The sequence below is a fragment of the Vanessa tameamea genome, chromosome 12 (genome assembly GCF_037043105.1).
Source record: "Vanessa tameamea isolate UH-Manoa-2023 chromosome 12, ilVanTame1 primary haplotype, whole genome shotgun sequence".
NCBI lineage: Eukaryota > Metazoa > Arthropoda > Insecta > Lepidoptera > Nymphalidae > Vanessa > Vanessa tameamea.
In genome coordinates, this window is record NC_087320.1 from 162307 (window position 1) to 186287 (window position 23981).

At 36.0% G+C, this 23981-nt stretch overlaps 1 protein-coding gene across 7 annotated transcripts; it reads right to left on the reverse strand.

The window, feature by feature from the left end:
• Positions 1 to 1160: 1160 nt before the first annotated feature.
• Positions 1161 to 13351, reverse strand: LOC113403909 (pro-resilin). 7 transcript variants are annotated; one of them, XM_064216471.1, is made up of 6 exons: positions 13218 to 13351; positions 12904 to 12941; positions 3414 to 3480; positions 2664 to 3230; positions 1746 to 2375; positions 1161 to 1706 (listed from the first exon to the last, which is right to left on the reverse strand). In XM_064216471.1, exons 2-6 carry the CDS (start codon positions 12922 to 12924, stop codon positions 1528 to 1530), a joined length of 1464 nt encoding a protein of 487 aa, XP_064072541.1. In that variant the 5' UTR covers positions 12925 to 12941; positions 13218 to 13351; the 3' UTR covers positions 1161 to 1527. The 7 variants fall into 7 exon arrangements, with proteins under 7 accessions (XP_064072541.1, XP_064072537.1, XP_064072539.1 ...); XM_064216467.1 differs by having other exon boundaries at positions 1746 to 2546; positions 2628 to 3230; XM_064216469.1 differs by having other exon boundaries at positions 2478 to 3230.
• Positions 13352 to 23981: the final 10630 nt, after the last annotated feature.

Here is a 23981-nt window from a genome sequence, read left to right on the forward strand (position 1 = left end):
TGGATTCGATTAAATCTGCCGGAGCAACATCGCCTCGTGACATCACTGAAAAGTTTTTATCGTGTTTAAACTTCTCTATGTATTGAGGATCGGAGCTTTTAATAAAAATTTATATAACGCATTTCTTATTTAGATCGAGATATATAGAGATATACGTATACCTATCGATTTTTGTGATACAGTCGCCTGCCTGTTAGTACTTCGCGAAGACTCAATCAGGACATATCATTATTGTACCGTGTAAGTGTAAAGCATATCGCATATGTTAGTGATCTCGTAACTGATACATATCAATATATTTAAGGTAGTCTTTAGAATATTGTTGTTGTTCTTCAACGTCGCGTGCTAATGTCATTGCATACACAGATGCAAGAATTAAACGGTAACGGCAGCCTGTTTCAATGAGTACATTCTTTTATTTTTAAATTCTAATTATAGATTAAAAGTTAAGATTTCATAAAATGTATCAACTCGGTGTTTACTCTACTGTGCGCCTAAATGTAACATCTTGAATGTTTAAGAGAAATACTTAACATACAGTGTTGTGGTTTATTGCATTTTAGAAATTAAAATCACAAGTCCATGTCTGTCTGCGATGACGTTAGGAAGGGGCGGGTCCACTGTTAGCTGGTAGCTATACCTACTATTGACTTAATCCTAGTTCTTGTTGAATATTGAATGTAAATCGTGTAATGTTGTGACTCCGCAGCTCTCTCTGCGTAAATAAAACATATAGTATGTTGATTGTCTTCGTTTGTTTTCATAAAACCCTGACCCTCGCTATAATGTTGCAGATGTATGTTTAATGGTGGCTGATTTCAAATATTTTTTATTATCTCATCAGTTAATAGTTGCAATTGTTTGAGTTTACTTTACATCATACAATCAGCCTTGGAATTACAAGTATAACGTTGCTCGGTTGTTGCAAGTTGTGAGACATCACCGGAGTGTGATGTCCCTTTGAAAATCTCAGACGATTGTTGCCATATTGTTTGTCGTTTATTATCGATTTGTACTGAACAACATTATAATCGGTGAGTGAATACTGAGTTTAAACTGTGTAGCAATTTGGTTAAGCGTGTAAGTTTGCCTAATATTCAAAGTCGATTGTGTACTCTTGTGCTAATATTTGGGCCAAAGTATAAAATAAAAGTAGAAAATAATTATTTACACATTTTATTCTATATAAAATCTTTTAACTTAAATACTAAGGGTTTTGTACATTTGTTTGTTACATTTAACTTAAAGATACTTTCTAATCAGCGATGGACAAAATAATAAAATTTGTCATGAAGGGCACAATATAACCTCGCCTTAATGAGGACGAGACTACAACCTAACGGTGAGGACAGATTACGAATGGGTTTTGAGAACCATTATTTAAGTGTTACAACTCACGCGTTACTTTTTACATCCCGGTAACTGCTTAATACTGATCATGCTTCTGCGATGCCATCGAGGATCGTTGACTGACAGTTGACTAATATCATCGACCGCTTTCAACAGCTGAATACAGTTGACAAATACTTAGTATACATAGCCGCCGCTTGAATCGTAGCTTTGGCTGATAGTGGCTGGTACTCCTCCGGAATAGCCACCGGAACTGTGACCTCCTGAGGAGTAGCCACCGGAACCTCCGGACGAGTAGCCATCTGATCCACCACCAGAAGAGTAACCACCCGATCCGCCGCCTGATGAGTAGCCACCTGATCCACCACCAGAAGAGTAACCACCCGATCCGCCACCTGATCCACCTCCTGATGAGTATCCACCTGAACCATGACCACCTGAACCTCCAGACGAGTAACCACTGGAGCCTCCAGACGAGTAACCTCCCGATCCACCACCAGAAGAGTAACCACCCGATCCGCCACCTGATGAGTAGCCACCTGATCCGCCTCCAGAACTATATCCGCCAGAACTTCCAGAGTATCCACCAGATCCGCCAAAACCGCTACCAGAGCCATGACTGCTAGAGGAATAGCCACCAGAACTATGACCTCCAGAAGAGCCTCCTGAGCTGTAACCACCTCCGCTAGGAGCTCCGTATGAGCTAGATGGTGCTCCGTAGCTGGATGATGGACCACTACTGCCAAATCCGCTGCTTCCAAAACTACTGCTGCCAAATCCGGAACTACCAAATCCAGAACTGCTACCAGAGCCATGGCCGCCTGAGGATGGAGCGCCATAAGATGACAAAGGAACTGGTGCTCCATATGAATCTGAAGGTGCTGGTGCACCATACGACGATGAAATACCGCCTCCTGAACTACCGTGGGAGCCACCGGACGGCACACCATAAGAAGAAGAAATGCTGCCTCCTGAACCTCCATGGGAGCCACCAGATGGTACACCATAAGAGGAAGAAATACCACCTCCTGAACCTCCGTGGGAACTTCCGTGAGAGCTTCCGTGGGAACCTCCAGATGGTACACCGTAGGAAGAAGAAATGCCACCGCCTGATCCTCCGTGAGAGCCTCCGTGGGAACCTCCAGATGGTACACCGTAGGAAGAAGAAATGCCACCGCCTGATCCTCCGTGAGAGCCTCCGTGGGAACCTCCAGATGGTACACCGTAGGAAGAGGATATGCCACCGCCTGATCCTCCGTGAGAGCCTCCGTGGGAACCTCCAGATGGTACACCGTAGGAAGAGGATATGCCACCGCCTGATCCTCCGTGCGAGCCTCCAGATGGTACACCGTAGGAAGAGGATATGCCACCGCCTGATCCTCCGTGTGAGCCTCCATGCGAGCCCCCAGATGGTACCCCGTAGGAGGAAGAAATGCCACCTCCTGAACTGTAGGAACTACCTCCTGAGCCAAATGAGCTACCTGACGATGGAGCACCATAAGAGCTGGATGGAACACCGTATGAGCTGGATGGAACACCGTATGAGCTGGATGGCTTAGAGCCACCGAATGATCCAGAGCCACCGAAAGAGCTTGATCCCCCAAATGAGCCTGAACCTTTAGGCGCTCCGTAGGAACTGGAGGGACCTGTTGGAACACCGTAGCTAGTTGAAGGTGGCCTAGGGACACCATAACTTGAAGAAGGAGGTCCATGTGGTTTGGAAGGGGCACCGTAGCTACTCGATGGTCTTGACGGCGGTCCGTATTTTGAGGATGGTCGAGGGGCACCGTAGTTCGAAGAAGGCCTGTAGCTGCCACCGCCACCGCCTCCGCCACCACCGCCTCCAAAGGAGGGTGGTCCATAAGAAGAGCTAAGCGGAGCTGCAAATAGAGGAATAGGTGCTTAATTTTTTTTAGTTATATGTTCTCAGTTTATATCATTACACTCAGATGAGAGCGGGGTGTATAAGCTTCAAGATACGATACGACGAATAGCTAAGTCAGTTCGAATAGTACAGGAGTCATGTTTGGTTTTTAGGAATTAAGTAAGTATATTACACTTACCCTCCCGCTTGTGGTACTTGCGCGGTGTGGCAGCCGCCAGCGTCACCGCCATCATGACTCCCAGCAGCTGTAAAAGTGACCATACAATTTAGTATTCTGAAGAAACACTTTCTAGGCATTGGAAAGAAAGACAATTGAAAGCATAATTATTATTGTTAAAACGTGACAAGATATTATCTCGGGCCAATGGTACCCGGACCGATACCACGATACATCTTTCTTAACCATGGGAAAGAGAAAGAGGGCTATTCGCGCATTCTATAACCTAGGAGCCAAGGAATCATTAAGGTATACATTTAAAGAAATTAAGATATTAACTGTTGCTTCTCAATATATATTCTGTAATGTTTTGTATGTACGGAAAAATATTTATGTTTTTATGAGAAAATGTGATTCTCATACCATTGGTACAAGGAACAAACACAATCTTGTTACTCTTGTTACTCGACTGCATAGAGTCAGTAACTCTTTTGTGGGGCAATGTATACGCTTCTACAATAGGATCCCAGAAAGTGTTCAAAACGCTTCTGTTGTCAAATTTAAAAAAATTGTTAAGGAACGCTTGTGTGCTAAAGGTTACTATACAATTAGTGAGTTTATGTTTGATAGCACACCTTGGGAATGAAACGATCGCCTCCTGGCTATTTCTATTCATATACAATTATGTATGTAATTAATTTGACAAAAAAAAAAGTCCCGCTGAGTTTCTTTCGCCGGTTCTTCTCAGGTCAAGGTGTTCCTTTTTTCGAACCGGTGGTAGTGTTTAATTTGACCATCAATAAGAAAGTGTAATGCTTCTATATTGAATAAAGGAATTTGAGTTTGAGTTTGAGTTTAACCCAAGTTGAAATCTATTAATCGAAAGGGTAATTAAATCCAATCAACCTTAAAAATATTTGCTCAAAATCAAATATTTGTAGCAGCTTTTATTATTTATAATACAGTGTCTAAGTTTGCTAACCTAACCAAAAATTGATTTTTTTTCTTATAGGATGATATACTTAATATGTATATAAAAAATCCAGAAAGCTTTAATCACTTTAAAATCAGAAACAAAACTCATTTATTTCATCATAACATGTAATGTCGCAGAAGTACATTTAACTTGTCCATGTAATGTTTACTTGTTACTGGAATACGGCCAACTCACTATTTACCGAAACACCGCAACATTCTTGGTTATGTAACCGCATTTCGGCAGCAATCTAATGGAGGTTCTTATCACTGATTTAAATATAGAAACTGCTTATTTACATCAGTTTCATAATGTTGAATCATAATTCGTAGTTTATAATTTATTCCTTAATAAAATACACGTTATAAGTCGGTTTGCTAAAATAAACAAAAGAGGTTGGAATGTTTTACGCAATTGAATAATAGACTAATTAAATTAAATGAGTTTCTCTTAAATTCAAATTCAAATTCTAAAATCGAAATCAATATCACGAAAGATTTTTTTACTTTTATAATTTTCACATTTTATGAATGTCATTTGTTTTAACTGACGTATAAAAACGTACGAATACATTTGGATTCACACCACGGCAAGTGGAGATAAATGGGAGAAGAGATTGGTGAAATGGGTGATTTACCTCAAAATCATCTATTTCTCCTCATTACATGTACTTTGTAGTCACCCAACGTGAGTTACGTGCGTAGACACCGCTTTCCCGCATCCTTTAGGTGTTCGGATAGAACTCTGAATAGCTAGTTTTCATACATTATTAATGAAAGTGAAGTTCGTATTAATTGTCTCTAAATAAATATATCGAGTACTAGTTTTAGAGCTATATAAACTTATTATCAACTCGCCAACTTGTGTTCGTGATCGTTTTTAAAATGTGAGAGTTCGTCATACGTTTTCGGTTTTAAAGTATGAGTCTTACACGACAAACAAAACCATTCACGATTTATAGTGCACATTCTAATTTCGCAGCTCTTGTTGTTAAACTAAGTAGTTAATGTATGACAAAAAAAGGGTGTAGTGGAACCATGTATTGTCTGGCGAAATATAAGCATTGTGTATTTGTAAATTGCTAGCCGTCTCTCTCTTTTTATAAGTTGAATAGAAGTCCAAATTGTTTAATCTGAATTTAATGAATATTTATAATACGAGCTCAGTTTATGCTTTGCGTTAAAACAAAAGGCAATCACGGCGAATGTTTGTTAGAGAAAAATAACGCAAACTTAGCTCGCACTGGAGACAGTATACCTTTCATTACAAAACGATTAAATTCGTATCAGTGACAAAGTTTATATCCCTGTCTCGCCCACTATATCGCTGTATCATCGTGGATTACCTTCACGTGGGTCAAATGTATTTACTAGGAAATTATACCATATGTATACGAATGATGAGATGATATCAAAACGAATAAAATTACAAAATATTTTGAATATTGCAGGACAAAAATGTTGAGATACCAAAGGTTTGGAATGTCGTGCACGAAAATCAACAAATACATCTGTATCCACGTTTTTTAATCATCTAAATGATCTTGTACATGAGTAACATGCCTTATATTTGCTATTATATTCAAAAAGGTGTTTTGTTTGTCAAATAATAATAACACAAGGAAGACATTGTGTTTGGGACATTAGGCCACGACACAAAAGTAAAGATGTCGAAACAGACTGCGGTAACAGAACTTTGTTAAAACAAAGCGCTGTCATTATGGAATGCAAATTTAAATGGCCGGTCGCGTCTTGGCTGTTCTCGGTGGTGATGCTCTTCGCTACATTACTGCCAGCATCTTAAGCACGCCATTAATATTGCACTGGAATACTAAACTACTTTATGTCTTCTTGATTTGTAAGTTTTTCTTAACATGATTCATGCTAGTTGACTTCTATACTAGGAAGTACTAGTTCCGTTACAAGTTGTATTCTTGGTCGATCAGAATTCATGAACTTAATTATGAACAACGTAAACTATTAAATGTTTGTTACGGTGGATTAGTGAAGTCGAAACTTTTCCAGTTTGTTCGATACAGTCCTCGATAACTTACAGCGGACTGTGTCGCACCTTTTATTTGACAATGATGTTTAGTTCACGCGATCGATTACTTACGTAACATGCCACAGCTTATTACATTACGGTTCAAGTATTTGTGTTCATTGCTAGGCGACCGCAGCTATGTTTACTAATGTCAACTCCTAGAGCTTATAATTAGTATGAAACTCAATATACCTCATTTTATGCGTTCAAGATGTATTTATTTTGAGGCAATTACAAAATTAAATAAAATTTAATGTTTTTTAATCCTTAATCTATACGAGTACCTAAGGATTTAGATCCCAAATATTACGCAGATAATTGAAATAGGTATACGCGTAACTGTTTCCGATGGATATATTTCAGTACGCCAAGGGCGTTTTCTTAAATAGAGAAGCTATGCAAATCAGATGAGAGATAATCACATCAAAGAGGTATTTAGTCTCACGGGAACTTGGGAAGCAAACGCAAGACGCGGTATTGTTCCGAATTGTGCAAATCGAATTCGCAACACCGCTTTATTTATTTGCGAACAAGTCATCTCTGGAGGCGGAACGAAGCGATAACACTGTTGCCTTTAAACGTGTAATCTTCGGCTACTCCAATTAAACTAATATTTTAAGCGTCGGAGTTTGTTCTTTACTGTTTTGATCTCATTACAAACTGTGTAGTTTGCAATAATAAGAATCGTTTAAGAGCAGCGACAGCAGTCTTTGGTGAATGTTTAATTTAACAAAAGCGGGAAGTATTTATTCGTCGTCTATGTCTTTGTATGTTGTGTTCCGGTTTAAGGGTAGTAAGCCAGAGTAATTGCAGGCACAACGGATGTAACATATTAAATCTCACGGTTGGCGGAGCTTAGACGGTGTTTGGAGTGGTTTATACTTCTTGAAGTGTCAGTGAGCACAGGCGAAGGGGAAATTTTGTATAAAATGCCAAATAAACATTTAAGAAAGGCCATGTGGTAACTTATTTTATACCCATAATTAAGAAGTTTCATATATCAGCGCAAGAATTTGTTTGTGAGAATTAATGTGAAAATATGTTCTACATGAAAATTTCCCCTTTTTCTCCGCTTAAATTAATTAGACGCCATAAAAAATATTATCCCAAGTGAGATCATTAAATAGCGTATGTGAAAATAAAGTCGAACGTTAACGATCTATTTTAGTACTTTTAATTTCTCACGATCAATGAATTCGACGTACGAAGATTAGTACGTATTAACGGAAGCGACGGCGGCGTCGAATGTGTCGCGGAACCCCGAACAATGCCCCCTGACACTTTCCAATATCAAAGATGAATGGAAAGGTGAACGGTTTCCCGTTTCCTCGCGTTGCGTCAGAACTATCTCAGTAATGTGTCTCAAAGGTTGGTAAAGTCGTCAAAATTCTATTGTGCAGACTAGATTGAGTGAACGTTTTTTTGTTATTTATTCTATACATCGATATATAATCATTAAATCATAAAATCATAAAAAACCTCATTACTTTAAGTTTTTGGGTTAGAAACGACTAATTGTTTATTTAGGTGCTTAATTTTAATTGTGAATAGTTCATTTATAAATTTATAAAAAAATAAAAATAAAATAGGAAATACAAAACGCATTAATAAGAATACGTGTAATTTGTTATGCATGTCTTCGAGATAACGCAAAAATACAAATATTTTGTGTGACATAACGGACATAGCGTGCGCGCGCGCCGGGGAGCGGAAGTAAAAGTGGCGCTAGCGAGACCACGCCGTTTGTTTGAATTTGAACATCATCCATTAACTAGTTTTGTCATTATTATCAATAAAAGTCAATGGCAAACCGGCAATGTAGCTGGTAAAGTTTTTTAAATGTTGACTTACATAATGATTTAAGAGTGTGAACTATGACCGAATCTTTGTAGATTTGCTGTCACGAGTTATTTATTGTACATCAAGAATTATGTTGCTTGATGTTCGTCAAATGCTTAGAGAACTTTCGCGAGTGAGATTAAGTGGAGATAAAAAGTGTTGCGTAAAACGTAATATTTGAATACACGCCCATGTGAAATATAATTGCATTTAACCGTCTGGAGCCTAATGCTATGTGAGTTTATGAAATGATGAGAATTTAATTATACTTCAGATACACTTTGGATTATACTTCAGTGCCTAAGCCTTCTAAGGGATTGGAATTTAGACTAATTTCGAATAATTGAAGTTTTGCAAATGTGTACGATTATGCTCGTAAAATTTTATTTTTATTGGTTTTAACTTTCATAATTGTTATTGTAATAATAAACTTCTAGCCTTTATTATCTGTATATCTGTAAGTGTTACAATGAAAAAGGAACTTGATACGAATCTATGCTTTTCGCTCGTTAGGCGTCAACGATGCTGTCGTCGGTCGCAAAACCTAAACATTCTCACTTGCTAATCATAATACTATTAGTGAAGCGATTTCACTGGCTTTAGAGAGCACGTGGAGATAGCTGCGAGTACATGCCGGCGTACAATAACAGTATAGACAGATTGTGACAGCAATCGTTGTTTTATTGAATAACTGCGCTGTCACATTTTTTAAACTCTGAATTCTGGGAACACTCGCCTTTGTTATGAACGAACTATTACTTCAAACAAAAGAATGTTAACGCTTTAAATTCTCTTACTAATTTAATTTGAGTTAGAGATCTCAATCGGTTCACTGAACAAATAGCTATTGTACTCATATGTATTCAAGTACTGCCACACTTGATTTCAAATTTCAACACTTTTTCTGCTTCAATTTTTGTTTACATATTAAGGATCTCCAATGGATACACAATAATATTTTAAAATGTATGTGCTCCTACAGTTACAGGAGACCTCATCGAGCACATGAAATATTGACTAAAGTAGGTATTTTTAGAGCGAATATAAGTTTTTAAATTATGTAACACGTTATGCCTGACGGCTTAGATGACATTACCGATTAAATAATTAGCACAGGAGATAAGTGTATTGTCATGTTAGTCGCGGACACGAGATGAACGATCATGGTACCATTCCGTACGAACGGAACGGCCATTGATAATCCGGTCACGAGTGTACTGGACGCGGCTGCGCGCTCTGAATCAGGAACAAGCGAAGACTTTAATTTACCTGATATTTGGCTACATTTCAAGTCTAGTTTCATTTTTGTTGGAATTCGGATTCAAATCTTGAATGAATTCCGTAAGCTTTATACCCAGTAAGTTTTATAACAAAACTTATTCTCTGATTATAGTTTTTGGTATAATTATATAAAAATTAAATCCATTTCCAAATGAATACTAATCTGTCTGACTATTTACTATAGCCATAAAAACTTGGATAAATTAAGTTGTATTATAGTTCCTTGGTCTGTGGCAACGGCGATCTCTGTTAGTTCTTGCTCATGTCAAAGCCTCGCGGAGTTCCGACGTGTGCGAGATGCGCGCGGCGGAGGTTGCGTCACGGCGCGGAAGTGTGTCGGCCTTGACCTTCTCCGCACTTTCTACTCGCCATTCTGATCGTTTTGGCTCACTAGAATTTGTATAAATTTACGGGTGGAATAGTGGAACCGCTGGCAATATTGATGTTTATTTCGAATTTCTTTTAAAATCTCGGTAGACTGAAGTTAATATACTTTTATGGGTAATTATAAAATATATTCCTTTTATTAAATTCGTATATCCATCATGCAGTAAGTGCTAAGGCAACAATTTCGCGGTCAGGTGATAATTAACTTCAAGTATCACTCCAAACGTGAAAACATGAATGGTCACCATTACAAACAACACCACGGAGCGTCAAAGGAGTTTCCAATCAAACGAATGGCTTTTAATTAACGAGAGTGTAAAACTACATTTATGTTATGGACATTTGGACCGCTGAAACGGGAAATCAGCTTTAATAGGTAGCGCGGAATAATTGAAATCATATCTATTATTAATCAAATCTATTAAATGGTTATGTATATTTAAACATTATAACATTCTATAAAGTCCCGTGTGACCCTGCCAAGGTGAAATATATTTAAAAAGAGGTTACATAATTGATTTGTTACAGACGAATAGGCAAATTCTTAAAATTGCATCGTCTTTACCGGTACGAATCTTTCGAGAAAAGAGGTTCTTAGGGATAATCAAGGAACAATTCTAAGTTCAAAATCCACATGGACGTAACCGACGCCAAAATCTCATAAAAATAAATGAATACCTAAAGTAAAAGTCGTAAAGGTGATTCCTAAGCACTCCTATCGTCACTTAAGCATCCATATCGCACTGTGTGACGTAACGCTGCGGTCTCTGACGCAACGCTCACGGCGTGTGTTGCGGCCTTTGACGTTAAATACTATAGCGGAGAGCCAAATTGTGGTAATGATCTATGAGTTTATCTGAATAAAGCCGTAGACGGGTCCCAGATACAAATGTCGTTTAAGGCTCGCGGGTTACGACCCTATAAGTGTGTGTTGTATGAATGAAATTAAAGGCTACTCTATTTTTATTTCATTATAATTAATTTGCAATGGTAATTGTATTTGTACTTGTTAACTTGTCCCCGGGGCGTACGAACGACATTGAAGCCTCAGGGACAGATATAATTTGATGATAGTTAGTATATTTTAAAATTAATATTTGGTTTGGCGTGGGCCAGAAACATTAAACGGCATTAGATTTCAACTCGACCTTTGCTAGCCGTTCTTAATGCTATGTTCTTCTTCTTTTATTTTTAATAAAAAAATAGCTCAAACAAGGAATGGAACCAAATACAACTTAATTGATTATTACAGTAAGAACTGCCACTTTATTATAACGCGGTCTAAAGAGCTTAATTGATATTTACTGCGGTGAAAACAATGTTATTAAACTTAAACATATATTATTAGTGCTCGGTTCAAATGATGTTTGTAAGCAGTTGTCTGATATTTATATCATAAGCTCTTAGTATTATATATATAAATATACAATAGCTTATGAGGTCTTTAACTGTTCGACCGAATGATAAAATAAACGAAGCTTTACATATTTATTCGCTATGTTATACAGATGTCAGTGCGTCTGTACTGTCTGCGTTACGTAACGATAAAATCGCGCTGTTTTCGTTTTTCCCGTGTTATAGTATGCCTCCACACTTTCACACACATTGCGCGCGGCCGCCTTGTTCTCAGTGGAATTGGGATAACCGCGAAACACGGCCAATGTCGAAATTATACTTTCGATCACTATCATTTTACTAAGAGCTTTATGGATTTAGGCTTTATTGAGTTAGGGTCAAATTTGAGTTGAAGTATTCAATTATACATTTTATATTTAATTCGAGATACGATAAATATATGGGCCACGTGTTTATGTGCGAGTCGATAACTCTATTTTCTAAGCGGCGCCGGCGAGCTTTGCATTGTTGTATGTTGTTGTTCAAGTTTATCTCGGTTACATTTGATGCGTAATAGAGTGATTTAGTTTATTTATTTTTTTATAATGAAACTCGCTGATTTTGGTATCGTTGAATTGCATTAACAATATAAATATAAAAGTAGTTAATATAAAAGAAATTTTCAAATTTTCAAACCCATTTTTAAAACCGTTTCAGAATAAATAACTGAAATTATTACTCGATAGCAAAAAGTTTATTCTGATATTTTTATATTTTCAAAAAGTTCCAATTAATTAATATTCGATATTAATTTAAGTTATGTGAACAACATTATCTTATTATACATAAATCCATAGTAGTCGTTCTCTACGTGACATAGCGCCGTCTTAGGCGATCCTCTAAAAATGTTTATAAGAGACCTTCTGGGTCGCCTACCTGATGGTCCAAGTCTTGAACATCATCGGGGAGGCGCTCCCCAATGAGCACCGTTTTGTATTCCCTGTATCCTGACTAAGCGTCCGAGTGTTTATACAGCGTTTACTCAATTGATTCGAAATTGAACTTTATCCTCGGCACTTCTACCCTCAACCGAAAATAGGTGGCGCATGATTCGTATCGGCTCATGACGGCTCATGACGGCTCATTACGGCTCATGACGGTTGGTAAAACAATTAAACAGGCATTTAATGTGTGGTGTTTTATATGTATACGTCATAAGTAAAGCAAAACAAATTAAAATAAACAATATTTAGATTTTCTAAGTCGCGGGCTTGAATGTTGTTGGGGCGTAAAATTTGTACTTTTAATTTGCTATTGAAACGATAACGATGGTCAAGATTTATTCTCAAACCGTGACCTATGCAAGGATTGCGTTTTAATCCAATACTGTATTGTCCACAGTTGTTGTGCAAACATCAAAATAACTGATCCATAAATATTTTACCTTATATCACTGTACGGTTTTAATAAAGACTAGTATCGCAGGTCCAAAAACGCTCATTTAATGGACAAATTTCGACCAATAATTGTTTTATTCACCTAATGCACAGAACCACTTTAATAAGCTTAACTCCCAATTTATCATTTAATCCTCAAAAAATGTGCGCTATCCTCGTGTTAATTATAATAAATTATTTAGTTGTGACGTACCATTACTCGTAGGGCGATCATCTTGGGGCGGCTCACTTCTGCAACAAAAGGGCGTGATGTGATATTATTTACGTTCGGATTCGACATTTTGTTTGCAATTTTATATAAGAACAATAATTACGATTGCTCTGCGGTCGCAATCCTGATAAAACTCAGAAAATAATTTTTCCCCTTAATTATATCACGACTGCAAAATTACAACCGACTTCATAATTAACTTTGAATTAAAAAAATATTTCAATAGGACGAATCATCGTCGAATACCTATTATTTTTAATAAATAGATTTAATAATATGTGATAACCAAGACTCACCACGAGTTTAAAGAATCCGAAACACACTAATTCGTATTCTACTCACGGAACTTTTTACTGAATTTCTATGATTTCGTTTGAAAACGTAAAGTACCGCGAATGCGCGGCCGGGCACTGTTGGTGGTTCGCCTGCGCATCTTCGCTATATATGCGAGTCCCCTCTTCGCGCCGGGCTTGTTAATTGTATTAACTTTAATATTAAATCAAATCCGTTAATATGTGTAATACACCAACATATTTATTGGTTAATTCATCGGTATATACTCTGCGTATTGTATGGTGAATGTTTTATTTTTTATTTTCCCATTATATTGACATTCTAATCCTGAACGTATTATTTTATGATTTTTCAACATTATGTGTTTCCTGCTCTTTAAATACGTTTAAAAAATGGTGCAAATTACCAAATGAATACACATGCAATAAATGTACAACATTTCGAATAAAATCCTGTTAGATTACTCAGAAACAATTATCGCATTAAGTTATAAAAGGGGAATCTATTCTTTCTGCAAAATAGTTTAAATCAATGCATTGCTTCTGCTATTAGGTATGTATTTAATTGTTATCTGTAAAAATCTTAGAAATAATTTATAAGTATTCTTACTCATAATCATAAAATGTGTTTTATTGATTACTTTTGTTTTAAACAATTGATACTTCTCATTACAAGATTTTGAAATTTCCTATGTCTATCAATTCTTTACACGTTCAGTTTAATGTTTATTTTAATATGTTTATAAAATCATTTTTTAATTATCAAATTATAAAAATACAGGCATTCTTACAAGCAACCCCCATAAATATAAGAGTTTCATTAGAATTATGAAATTCTTTGCAACTAAAAGATCATTTCTTAAATTCGTGTTTCCGCCTACAAGTATCCATAATTTAATTTTGAAAAATGACGATATAAACGTACTCGCGAGGCCGGCTTCAGCAATGTATATCTCGTTCATCAAAATAACGTGCAGTTTTCGCAAAGTTTTAATCTAATTAAGTGTATTAAAAAAAAATATAATATATCAGTAGTTTTTTTTTTATACAAATATATTAAATAAAATATTTATCTTTATAAAATATTATTTATACGACTGGCAGTTAATTGCAAATAATTTTAATTGTGTGTATTTTATTTTGTCACATAGAAAACAAAGTCAATATTACAATTACAAATATAATTGATATAAATATATATTATTAGTATTATTTTAGTTATTCCAAATGTATTTACATAATGTTATAATATGCCTATATAACCTTTGGCAAAACATTGCCAGTTAATAAATTAAAGTTTTACGTTAAAGTAACACATATTATATAAATGATAGATGAGCGTGGATTTAGTATTCGTCGACTTTCATATAGAATCGCTTTAATGAGCCTACTTGAAAATATTTATTATTATTTTAAATTTTTAGAAACGTCGAAATCAAAAACAAAAAATATAATAATTGAAGTAAAACAAATACAATATTCGGTGTCACCCATGGTGTTTACATAGCATATTATTAATTAATGTCTTAAGGTATATTTTTTTATTTAGTTTATCGGAGAAAACAGACAATAGGACGATAATAATAAAGAATTAAACAGAAAATACAGCTATTTGAAGATGGGCGAGACCTGAGTCCTAAAACATGTCTGACTAATACTACTGTATTAAGTACAAATAAATCGCTACCCGCTAAAGAGGCGCAGACAAAACGAGCAACAGGTTCATGGACGCACAGGGAAAACAAAGTTCTCAATTAGCCAGCGAATACAGACATACTATATGCCTTAAACGGGAATCAGGACTGCAATAATAAGAAGATTTTTCGAAACTTACGGAATAATAAGTATAGATCGAGGTGAAAAATGTCTACAAAAGGGAAATCTTTATTGTAGATGTAGCACGTTCGTAAAGGAGTATCCTGCATTCGTAAATCACTTGGAACATGGAATAATGGAGGACGTCTGAAATTCTTCTGATGAGTACCTTATTAGATTTATTCGACAAGATCTGGACAATTGTATTCACTGTGACATGTCTTACAAAGCGTGTAAAAGTTTGAGTTAATTACTTTACTAGTACGGTTTACTACTATGGTAGGATATTTCTTGCAGCGCTAATGTCTATTGGCGGCGGTGGCCGCTCACCGTCGGGTGCCACATTAGCCAGTCTGCCTGCCTATTTAGTAAAAAGAAGTATTCGAGTGCAGGACCTACCACGTGACTCCAGATTGTTATTAAGGCTTAAATAAACTCAATAACTTTTTATGAGCCCAATCTAGGGATTGACCCATAAACTACTTACAAAATAGACCAACATACGTTGTATTAGAACAAATAAACATTTTCGCAAAAAATGATGTCTTTCCTCATGGATTATATTATATTATTGTTCACGACGAGGCGGCGGTGGCGGCCGCCACGATCTGTAATTACGACGAATTATCGATATGTTGTTGTAATTTTCTTTCTGATTAAAATATATGCGGAATAATCTGATATTGAAACGGGTTCCAAATAATTATATCGCCTTAACAGTAGCACAAGGATGTTGTCTTCGCATACACCTGACAGATAACCACGCGCTCGTTATAAAATATGTTTCTTTATTTTGGCACCTTTTGTCGTCGAGATGGAAAATTGTGGGCACAACCGGGCAAGTTGCCGAGCCATTGTTCGTTTAATTTACTTGTTTTTATAATGTTTCTTGTGCGCAGCGATGAAGGAACACCTACATGTGTCGGATGAAGTTTTGTTACATGAGCGTCTGTCAACCTGCATCGATGAGAAGTGTGGTGGAATGCAGTTCAAACTCTAGATGAGCTATTTACCCAGAAGAGGGATTTAAACAGGCTGTTACGCATCATTTATTAATAATAATTATTTGTTTACATATAATATAATTTACATTACCATTCTTTGATTGTACAGATATATTTGATGTTATTTTCTTTAACCAAAATTGGTAGACGCATTTGGTTTTTTGGTCTTTGTAAATCTATAATAAAAATAATCCCCTATTCAAGAGTCTACTTATGGGGACCGTTGAACCGCCATACCCTATCTTTGCTATTTAATGTTTAGCGAGACAATTGACTTTATACGGCCTGCCTTGATTATATTTAGTGTTGAGTTATCTTACAGATTACCGGTATCCACGATCAACATTATTTAACAACCAACTGATGGTCACCGTAAGCGTACTAGATGTTATCAGATATTATTCTTGAAAAGTCCTTGCGAAGTTGTTTCCGCGCTAATTTCGTGTTTTTCATCCAAAAGGATGATCTGTCTTTTAATGATACGGAGCTTGTTAATTTTTCGAAAGTTCAAGATGATATAGAAAATAAAGAATATCCCCGTAGCGAGGAGAGTTTCAGAATACAATTCGGATTGGATTAAACTTTGATGAGTACAAACTCTTATGAATTCTACAATTCAATAACTCTCATGGAATTTAATACGTGCACCAAATGCTAACAGGGATAATTTATTTCTCACTCGCGTAGACGGTATAGGTTGTAGTATCTTGTAAATTGTATCTTGTAAATTGTATCTAGTAAATACTAGTTAGCGCTCGCGGCTTTGCTTTGCTCGCATTTTAGCAGTTGGTCGTCAGGTGTTAACATAAAAAGTTCAGTGGTTTGGCCGTGAAAGAGCAACGGACAGACAGACAGGCAGAGTGAGCTACTTTTTATATTAGTATAGACACAATTGTCACCCTGATTATAATTTATTTATCAATTATGAATAATTTAAAAAACTAGATAACTTTTCATGTAGACATAAATTCAAACATATTTAAAGTTTTTAGTTATTTTTTAATCGTTTGCAATTACAATCGGTTAAGATTGTGATGCTGAGAAAACCGGCAACCAACTCAGTTGTTACCGTTATTATTGTAAATTAACTCATTAGTATAAAATTGTATGTCATACTTGTAAAAATTCTACACGAGATTTAGTAATCGTTATTATACGACTAGAAACATATAAAGTAGATGTATACATATAGAATATATAATAATGCGGCTCGCCAATTATGGGCTTTCAAATTTTAGTTATTTTTATATGTATATCTTAATACATATATATGTCGCGGATTCAAATGGATCTAAATGATAATTAAACTAGCTCACTCACGATTGAAACCGGAACACAATACTAAGTATTGCTGCTAGGTGGTAGAATATCTGATGAGTCGGTGGATCCTACCAAGACGGGTTTGCAAAGCCCTAATAAAAACTAAAAGTATTGTATATGTAGAGTATAAATCGAATAAATCCAAATCAAATAAAATATAATATTACATATTATTTCACCGCGTTCTATAAAATTACCTTTTGTGAGTTGGCAGCCCTGGGCTTCATAATGATTACTCGCTTTAGTGTAGATGAATATCTGCTGAGATATTTCAGGCTTTTTCTCTCAAGAGATTGTGCTCTTATTTATTGACTAATGTTTTTATTGTCAGTTACATAATTAGATTTATGTTAAGTTTGATTAAGAAAACGTTTGAGATACTTCTTATATAATAGTTAGCTTAAAATACCGAAAGATTGTTCATGTTTCTTGATATAAAAAGTAATACACATTTTCCGTTAAGTTTAACTCTAATTATTTGGTCCTAAATCCTGTTTTACCAATAATGTCCTAACACTGCTCGTAGAGGCCACGCCCTAAGATTCACAGGTTAAACCTATATATCTTTAGATGTTTTTATTAAATAAAAAGAAAACGGTATATATATACATGTCAACTGCAACAATAAGTATTAATGTTAAAGTAAAACTAAGTCCGATACACTTGAAGTTTAACATAGATACTCCTTTGGCGATATCGACGCTCATTATGGAACGAATTTTCGAAATTTTCTTTTCAAATATACTTTATATACGTTTTATCGGCACGAAGTCGGGACAGACATCTCAATATACATCGAAGGTCATATTGAATTATTGATACAAAACATGAATTAAATGTTGTATTTCGACTCGTGTCGACATATTCTGTTACTGCTTGACAACCGTATGATTGTTTCTAGCAACAACCTTGCACAATTACTTCGTAGATAATAATCTATCATTGTATTAGTTTACATTCTCAGATTACAAATAATTGTATTTTTATTCGTAAACAAGTATTTAAATTCACTATAAAATTATAGAACAGTGATCCGCAGAGCAATTATTATTAAAGTTTTCAACATCGTTGGTACTTTGTCGTGTTGTATGAGCCGGGACGCAGGGGGAGGTCCGCACTCGACCGCGACTAATCACAGTTCTTGTTTAGATTATATAATAGTCATAATAATTACTATGTTATTTAATGATAAGTAAGTTTGCCAGTCGTGTATTCACGCCTGAAAGTTTGTACCACAGAGCGGATTTGTATTTTGGAATGTAGGTTACATTCTCCGACCTCTAAGTTCGAGTTATCCGGTTGTAGGTTTTGTTTAAAGATCATAATTCTCAGGCAATGATCGATATTGTAATAAATATTAAAATAGGAAGCTTCTGCTTTGACCTTTTTTTCTTACGTACCGCAGCTGCCATGATGTGTGTGTACACAACGCTACTGTGTCCGGGCAACGCTAAAGCGGTTTGTGAGCTATAATAACTTAGACAGACTTTACTTGGTGGTAGGGCTTCGTGCAAGCTCGTCTAGATAGGTACTACACACTCAACAGATATTCTACCGCCAAACAGCAGTACTTAGTATTGTTGTGTTCCGATTTGAAAGGTGAGTAAGCCAGTGTAACTGGCACGAGGGACATAACATCATAGCTCCGAAGGTTGGTGGCGCATTGGTGTGATGTAATTTTATTTTTAATTATTTCTTACAGCGCCAATGCCTATGGGCGGTGGTGACCACTTACAATCAGGTGGTCTATGTGCCCGTCCGTCTGCCTAAAAGACAACGACAAATTATAACTGTGAAATAAAACTGTTATGAATGTGTTATAAGTTTATATATATAGACGTGGTGAGCTCAATTTGTCCACGGATCCCACTCTTATAAGAGGCACGTCCTTGTGTTTGTGTATAAATAAATACATACAAATACATACATAGGCAGTTTTCCTGTATCCCCTGAGGATATTTATCAGGATAACAAGTGTCCAATATTGCAGCTTGTATACGCGCAATATCTGCACAGCCGAAAACTTCGTTACAATAATCGCAGATCATATCAACGCATACTTCACCAGCCCCCTTCCTGATACTTACTTATTTATTTTATTCATTATTTCTTACACATATACTTTTATCGTAGAAAATATTTTTTGAAAGCGCTAATTTTATTTACCACGTGTATTGACCCACATCGACCATCAATTCGATGAGTTACATAAAAGAAAACGTTATCTGTACAAGTTGCTAAATGTTATCGGCGGATAATTCGTCGTCTCATAAATCACTCACTTAAAGTCTATTTCTCCGCTAGACAGTTCGTTACGTTGTGTGATAAATACCAAAAAAATCTCACGACCGCGGTAATGGATCTCTGAGAACTTTTATTTTGTAGTTGTATTTTTGTTATCAGCTTTACTTTCTGCCGTCGCTTTGTTTGTACGTCTGGCGATCACCTAAGCTAACACAGTCGGGTTATTCTATCAAGGAATTCTCAATCCATCTTACAAGCTTTTGATATTTGTATGAGTGAAGTATATTTGAGGTCCAAAAACTATAATGCTCATCAATATTATTTCTCATGAGTACTTATGTCACGTGTTATAAAACACGCGTCATTAATTATAGTTCTACTCGATGAGAACAAAAATGAAAGTTACAAAGAATAAGAAACCGATGAGATTATCTTGTAAAAAAATATCGAAGGAAATATAATCCAGTTAATCTTAATCTGCCTTAAGTCCGTCTATTTATACTTAAGTTTATCTGTATTTTTGTGCAAAGTACAATATATATTATTTACTTTGACTAGTCCCACATTTTTATACGACATTTAATTGTAATTTTCTTTTATGACTTGCGCTCCGCCAGATGTCCCTTGACGGCATTATACCAGACACCTCTACGCAATTGCTAACAAGTGTACAAAAGTTCAGATCAATCGGATGAACGACGTGGGACGTATAGGATACGAAGTGATATCCAATTAGTGAGTTCACGGATGTTAGCGCGCCTCGGGAATAAAGCGATCGCCTCTTGATATTTCTATAGTATTTTGAAATAATTGTAAAAAAAATTACAAAAAGTCCCGCTGAGTTTCTTTCGCTGATTCTACGTAGTCTGGCTAATTGCTTTCCGAACCGATGGTAGTTCATTGGTTTGATTATCAATAGGTAAATGTTTCCACACTGATTTGAGAAATTGGCTTTTTAATTGAATTTAAAACAAGAATGATTTTAGTGTATAGATTACCAATTGATATTAATTCCATGTTTTGGTATAAATTGTAACAATGCCTTGATCAAGAAGCTCGAAGTTATAAATCTTTTACGTCGCAGGGCGTTCGTATCAGACTATCTAGTAATGTTTTCGCGCTCAGATCTCAATTTATGAGCGACCGGCACTTGCCGCGGTAGTCCAAGCAGCTAGTTGCAAAGATGGCGGATTCGATTCTCACTCAAGAATAATACTTTGACCAAGTCCTTCCTCTCATGGTCGTCGTTTGTAAAAGTATAAGGATATCTTAGAAATATTCAAATGAGTTTGATTTTGAGTTTACAAAGTAAAGACGTCACTCATAATTTCGATATATGTTACAATGTTACAAAGATCACTCTTTGCGCTTTGCTATTATTAAGTATTTAAACAAATACACGATTTCAAGTATTTTGATGATATATTACGAAAATCGTAATCGCTCCTATGATGGCAGGCTCAGGTGTTGGGCAAGTGCGCACGCGCACGCAATGTAATGAGAAACGTGGAATGAACAGTTTGTATGGTAATTGCGATAATCGATATATAATGTAGTGAAGCGACCGGGGGCGCAGTTTGTTCCCCGGGGGGGGAGGGGGGATGGGGCGATTTATTGACTACTTGCAGAAGTTGCAGAGTTACGCTGTACTTAGTTTTACAAAAAAAAATCGAATTATTTCATATATTGTAAAATTAAATACCAATTTTATAATTCGAAATGGCAACATTTTTTTGTAAAATAATGTAGTTCTAAGTTTCGGTGTACGTAACTATTTTGCCATTCGAGTTCTGCAAAATGTGAACAACAATTGTTTCTAATTAGCTCATCGAATTAAAATAAGTTTTTGAATAATCGTAGTAACATGTGCGTGTATTTTTTATGTCTTAAGGAGTCTGTCCACTATCCCGTCATGACACGGACCACTACGCTCACTTAAGCGTATCAACAGCGTGACACATCCGTATAGTTCCACTTCTTTTTCGTAAAAAATATATTCTTTGTATTGAGAACAGTCTTCAGACAGTATCCATAGTCCCTGTCACTGTCATGATATGAGGTGTAGAGTGTAGGCTCCTTAATGCGGAAATCATGTTTTTATTCAGTCTGATGAAATTACAGAAACTTCAGCTAATGACACTAATCAGTATCACGCTACGAGCCGCAGCAGGAAAATTGGCAAAACTTGCGCTGTTTACAAAAGTTTCTGAACAACTTGTAATAATGCTGTGTTAATGGTGGTAGCTTTTGAAGAATTGCAAATAGTTGCAAGCACATGAATTTCCAATATATCAGGGAATATTTCAGTGGAATGAAAAATGGAATCCTATCTTAAAACACTATGATACCACATATTGGATTTCATAGCTCACTTCGCATTTGATAATAACCTCGTCGTCGTAGCGTGACACCTAAAATTATATATGTCTAAGTTTACATCGCGTATCAGTTGTTGGAAGTAGGTAACCGACCTACAGTTTCCATAATTGTCATAATCATTTTAATAGCAATCGTTTTGATGACTTCCATGTTCTGTCATTAAAATCAACAATGAAATCTCATAAAATAGTCGTAAGAATACATATTTTTAAGATGAGTAATAAAATCTTACAATATAATCGCGTAACGCAGTGCACACATTCTCGCGCGCCGAAACAATGCGACGAGAGTGCGTAAAATCAATTATTGGAAGTGCATTCGTACAGTCTGTGATGTAACGACAAATGGCGGGAAACGAGAATGTGTGCCACTCCGTTAGAGGCGTGGTCGATTAATGTTTGCTTGTACTATTTACAACATTGTATGTAATTACTTATGTACTCAAAAGTATAAACACATAACGTACATTATATTCATTGTTCAGAAAGGCATAACAATAAGGATCACTTTCATAAATTGCTAGAGTTTTAACTAATGAGCTGTGTAAAATTTTACTTTAATAAAGTGTAAGTTGGAGACGAAATGGCCCAGCGGTTAAAACGCGTCCATCATAACCGATGATTGCTAGTTCAAATCCAGACAAGCACCACTGATTTCATATGCTTATTTTGTGTTTATAAGTCAACTCGTGCTCGGCGGTGAAGGTAAAAATCCCGAGGAAAACTGCATGAGTCTAGTTTGAACGGTTGGTCGATACATATGTGGCAGAATTTTCTGCCACATGTGTATCCACCAACCTGCATTGGAGCATCGAATAAGCTCCTAACCTCCTCCTCAAAGGGAGTGGAGGCCTTTACTTTTTTTTTAATTTCTTAACACGTTTTAACCAAATACATTTCGGTTTTACACATTATACGTGTTCATATCATAACCCTTTTATTTATAACATAGGTAGCAGGTCTAGCGAAAGGGGCCACTGATGGAAAGTGGGCACCACCATCCAGACACCGGCGTTGTAAGAAATACATATTTATCATTCTTGCATTTCCAACGCGCCACCAACCTGGGGAACTAAGATGTTAGGTACCTTGTGTCTGTAGGTACATTCGTTCACACCGGCCACTATCAAGTAACTGTAAAAATATATGTAATAATATTAATAAGAACGAAATGGATTGTTTTGTTAAGATTTTGGAATTTTTCTAAACTAATGACATAATATTAACTTACGCAAACATTATTCATTAGCTTTGTAATCCTGTACAATTGGATGAAAGTCGACTCGTAACTCATGACCATTAAGTTAGATCATTACAATCTATTCAAAATGTAAATTAAGTTAATTAATAAAAATAAGTTAAAATTGAAATTAAAGTGAAGACCCATTAATGTGATTGGATAGATGTAAGCTTATCGCTCGGCCTCAATCAGTGTGTCCCTGCATGCTTGATCGACCATATACTAAAATAATTTATATGTATTTTATTAAAGTTCCACCTGAACCACCTAGATGTCCAAAAATCCACAACAACGCACTTTCTTAGGCATTTTCTGCCTCGCACAACCATTCTGTAGAATCAGCTTTGGTTAGCGGTTTTTCCGAACCGATACGACTTGTGAACCTTAAAAAAAGGGGCTAAATCTTTTTTAAAGGCCAGCAACGCATCTGCGAGTCCCCCCCCCCCCGGTGTTGTAGATGTCTATAGGCGGTGGTAGTCACATTCGATCAGATGAGCCTCCTGCCCGTGTGCCAACTATACCATAAAAAAAGCAACAAACAAAAACAAATCAAGAAAAAAAAAAGTTCTTAAGTGTTAGAATAATGGTATGTCGGTCGGGCTCTTATGACGGCCTTCAATAAAATCACACAATAAAGTAAAGGTAAAATATTATAAACAGTTAAGGTTTTCAGCTACTTCAAAAAACATGGAGGTTCTCAATTCGGTTCTATTTTTTTTATGTTTATTACCTCAGAATTGATTTATTATGCGATTAATAAAATATT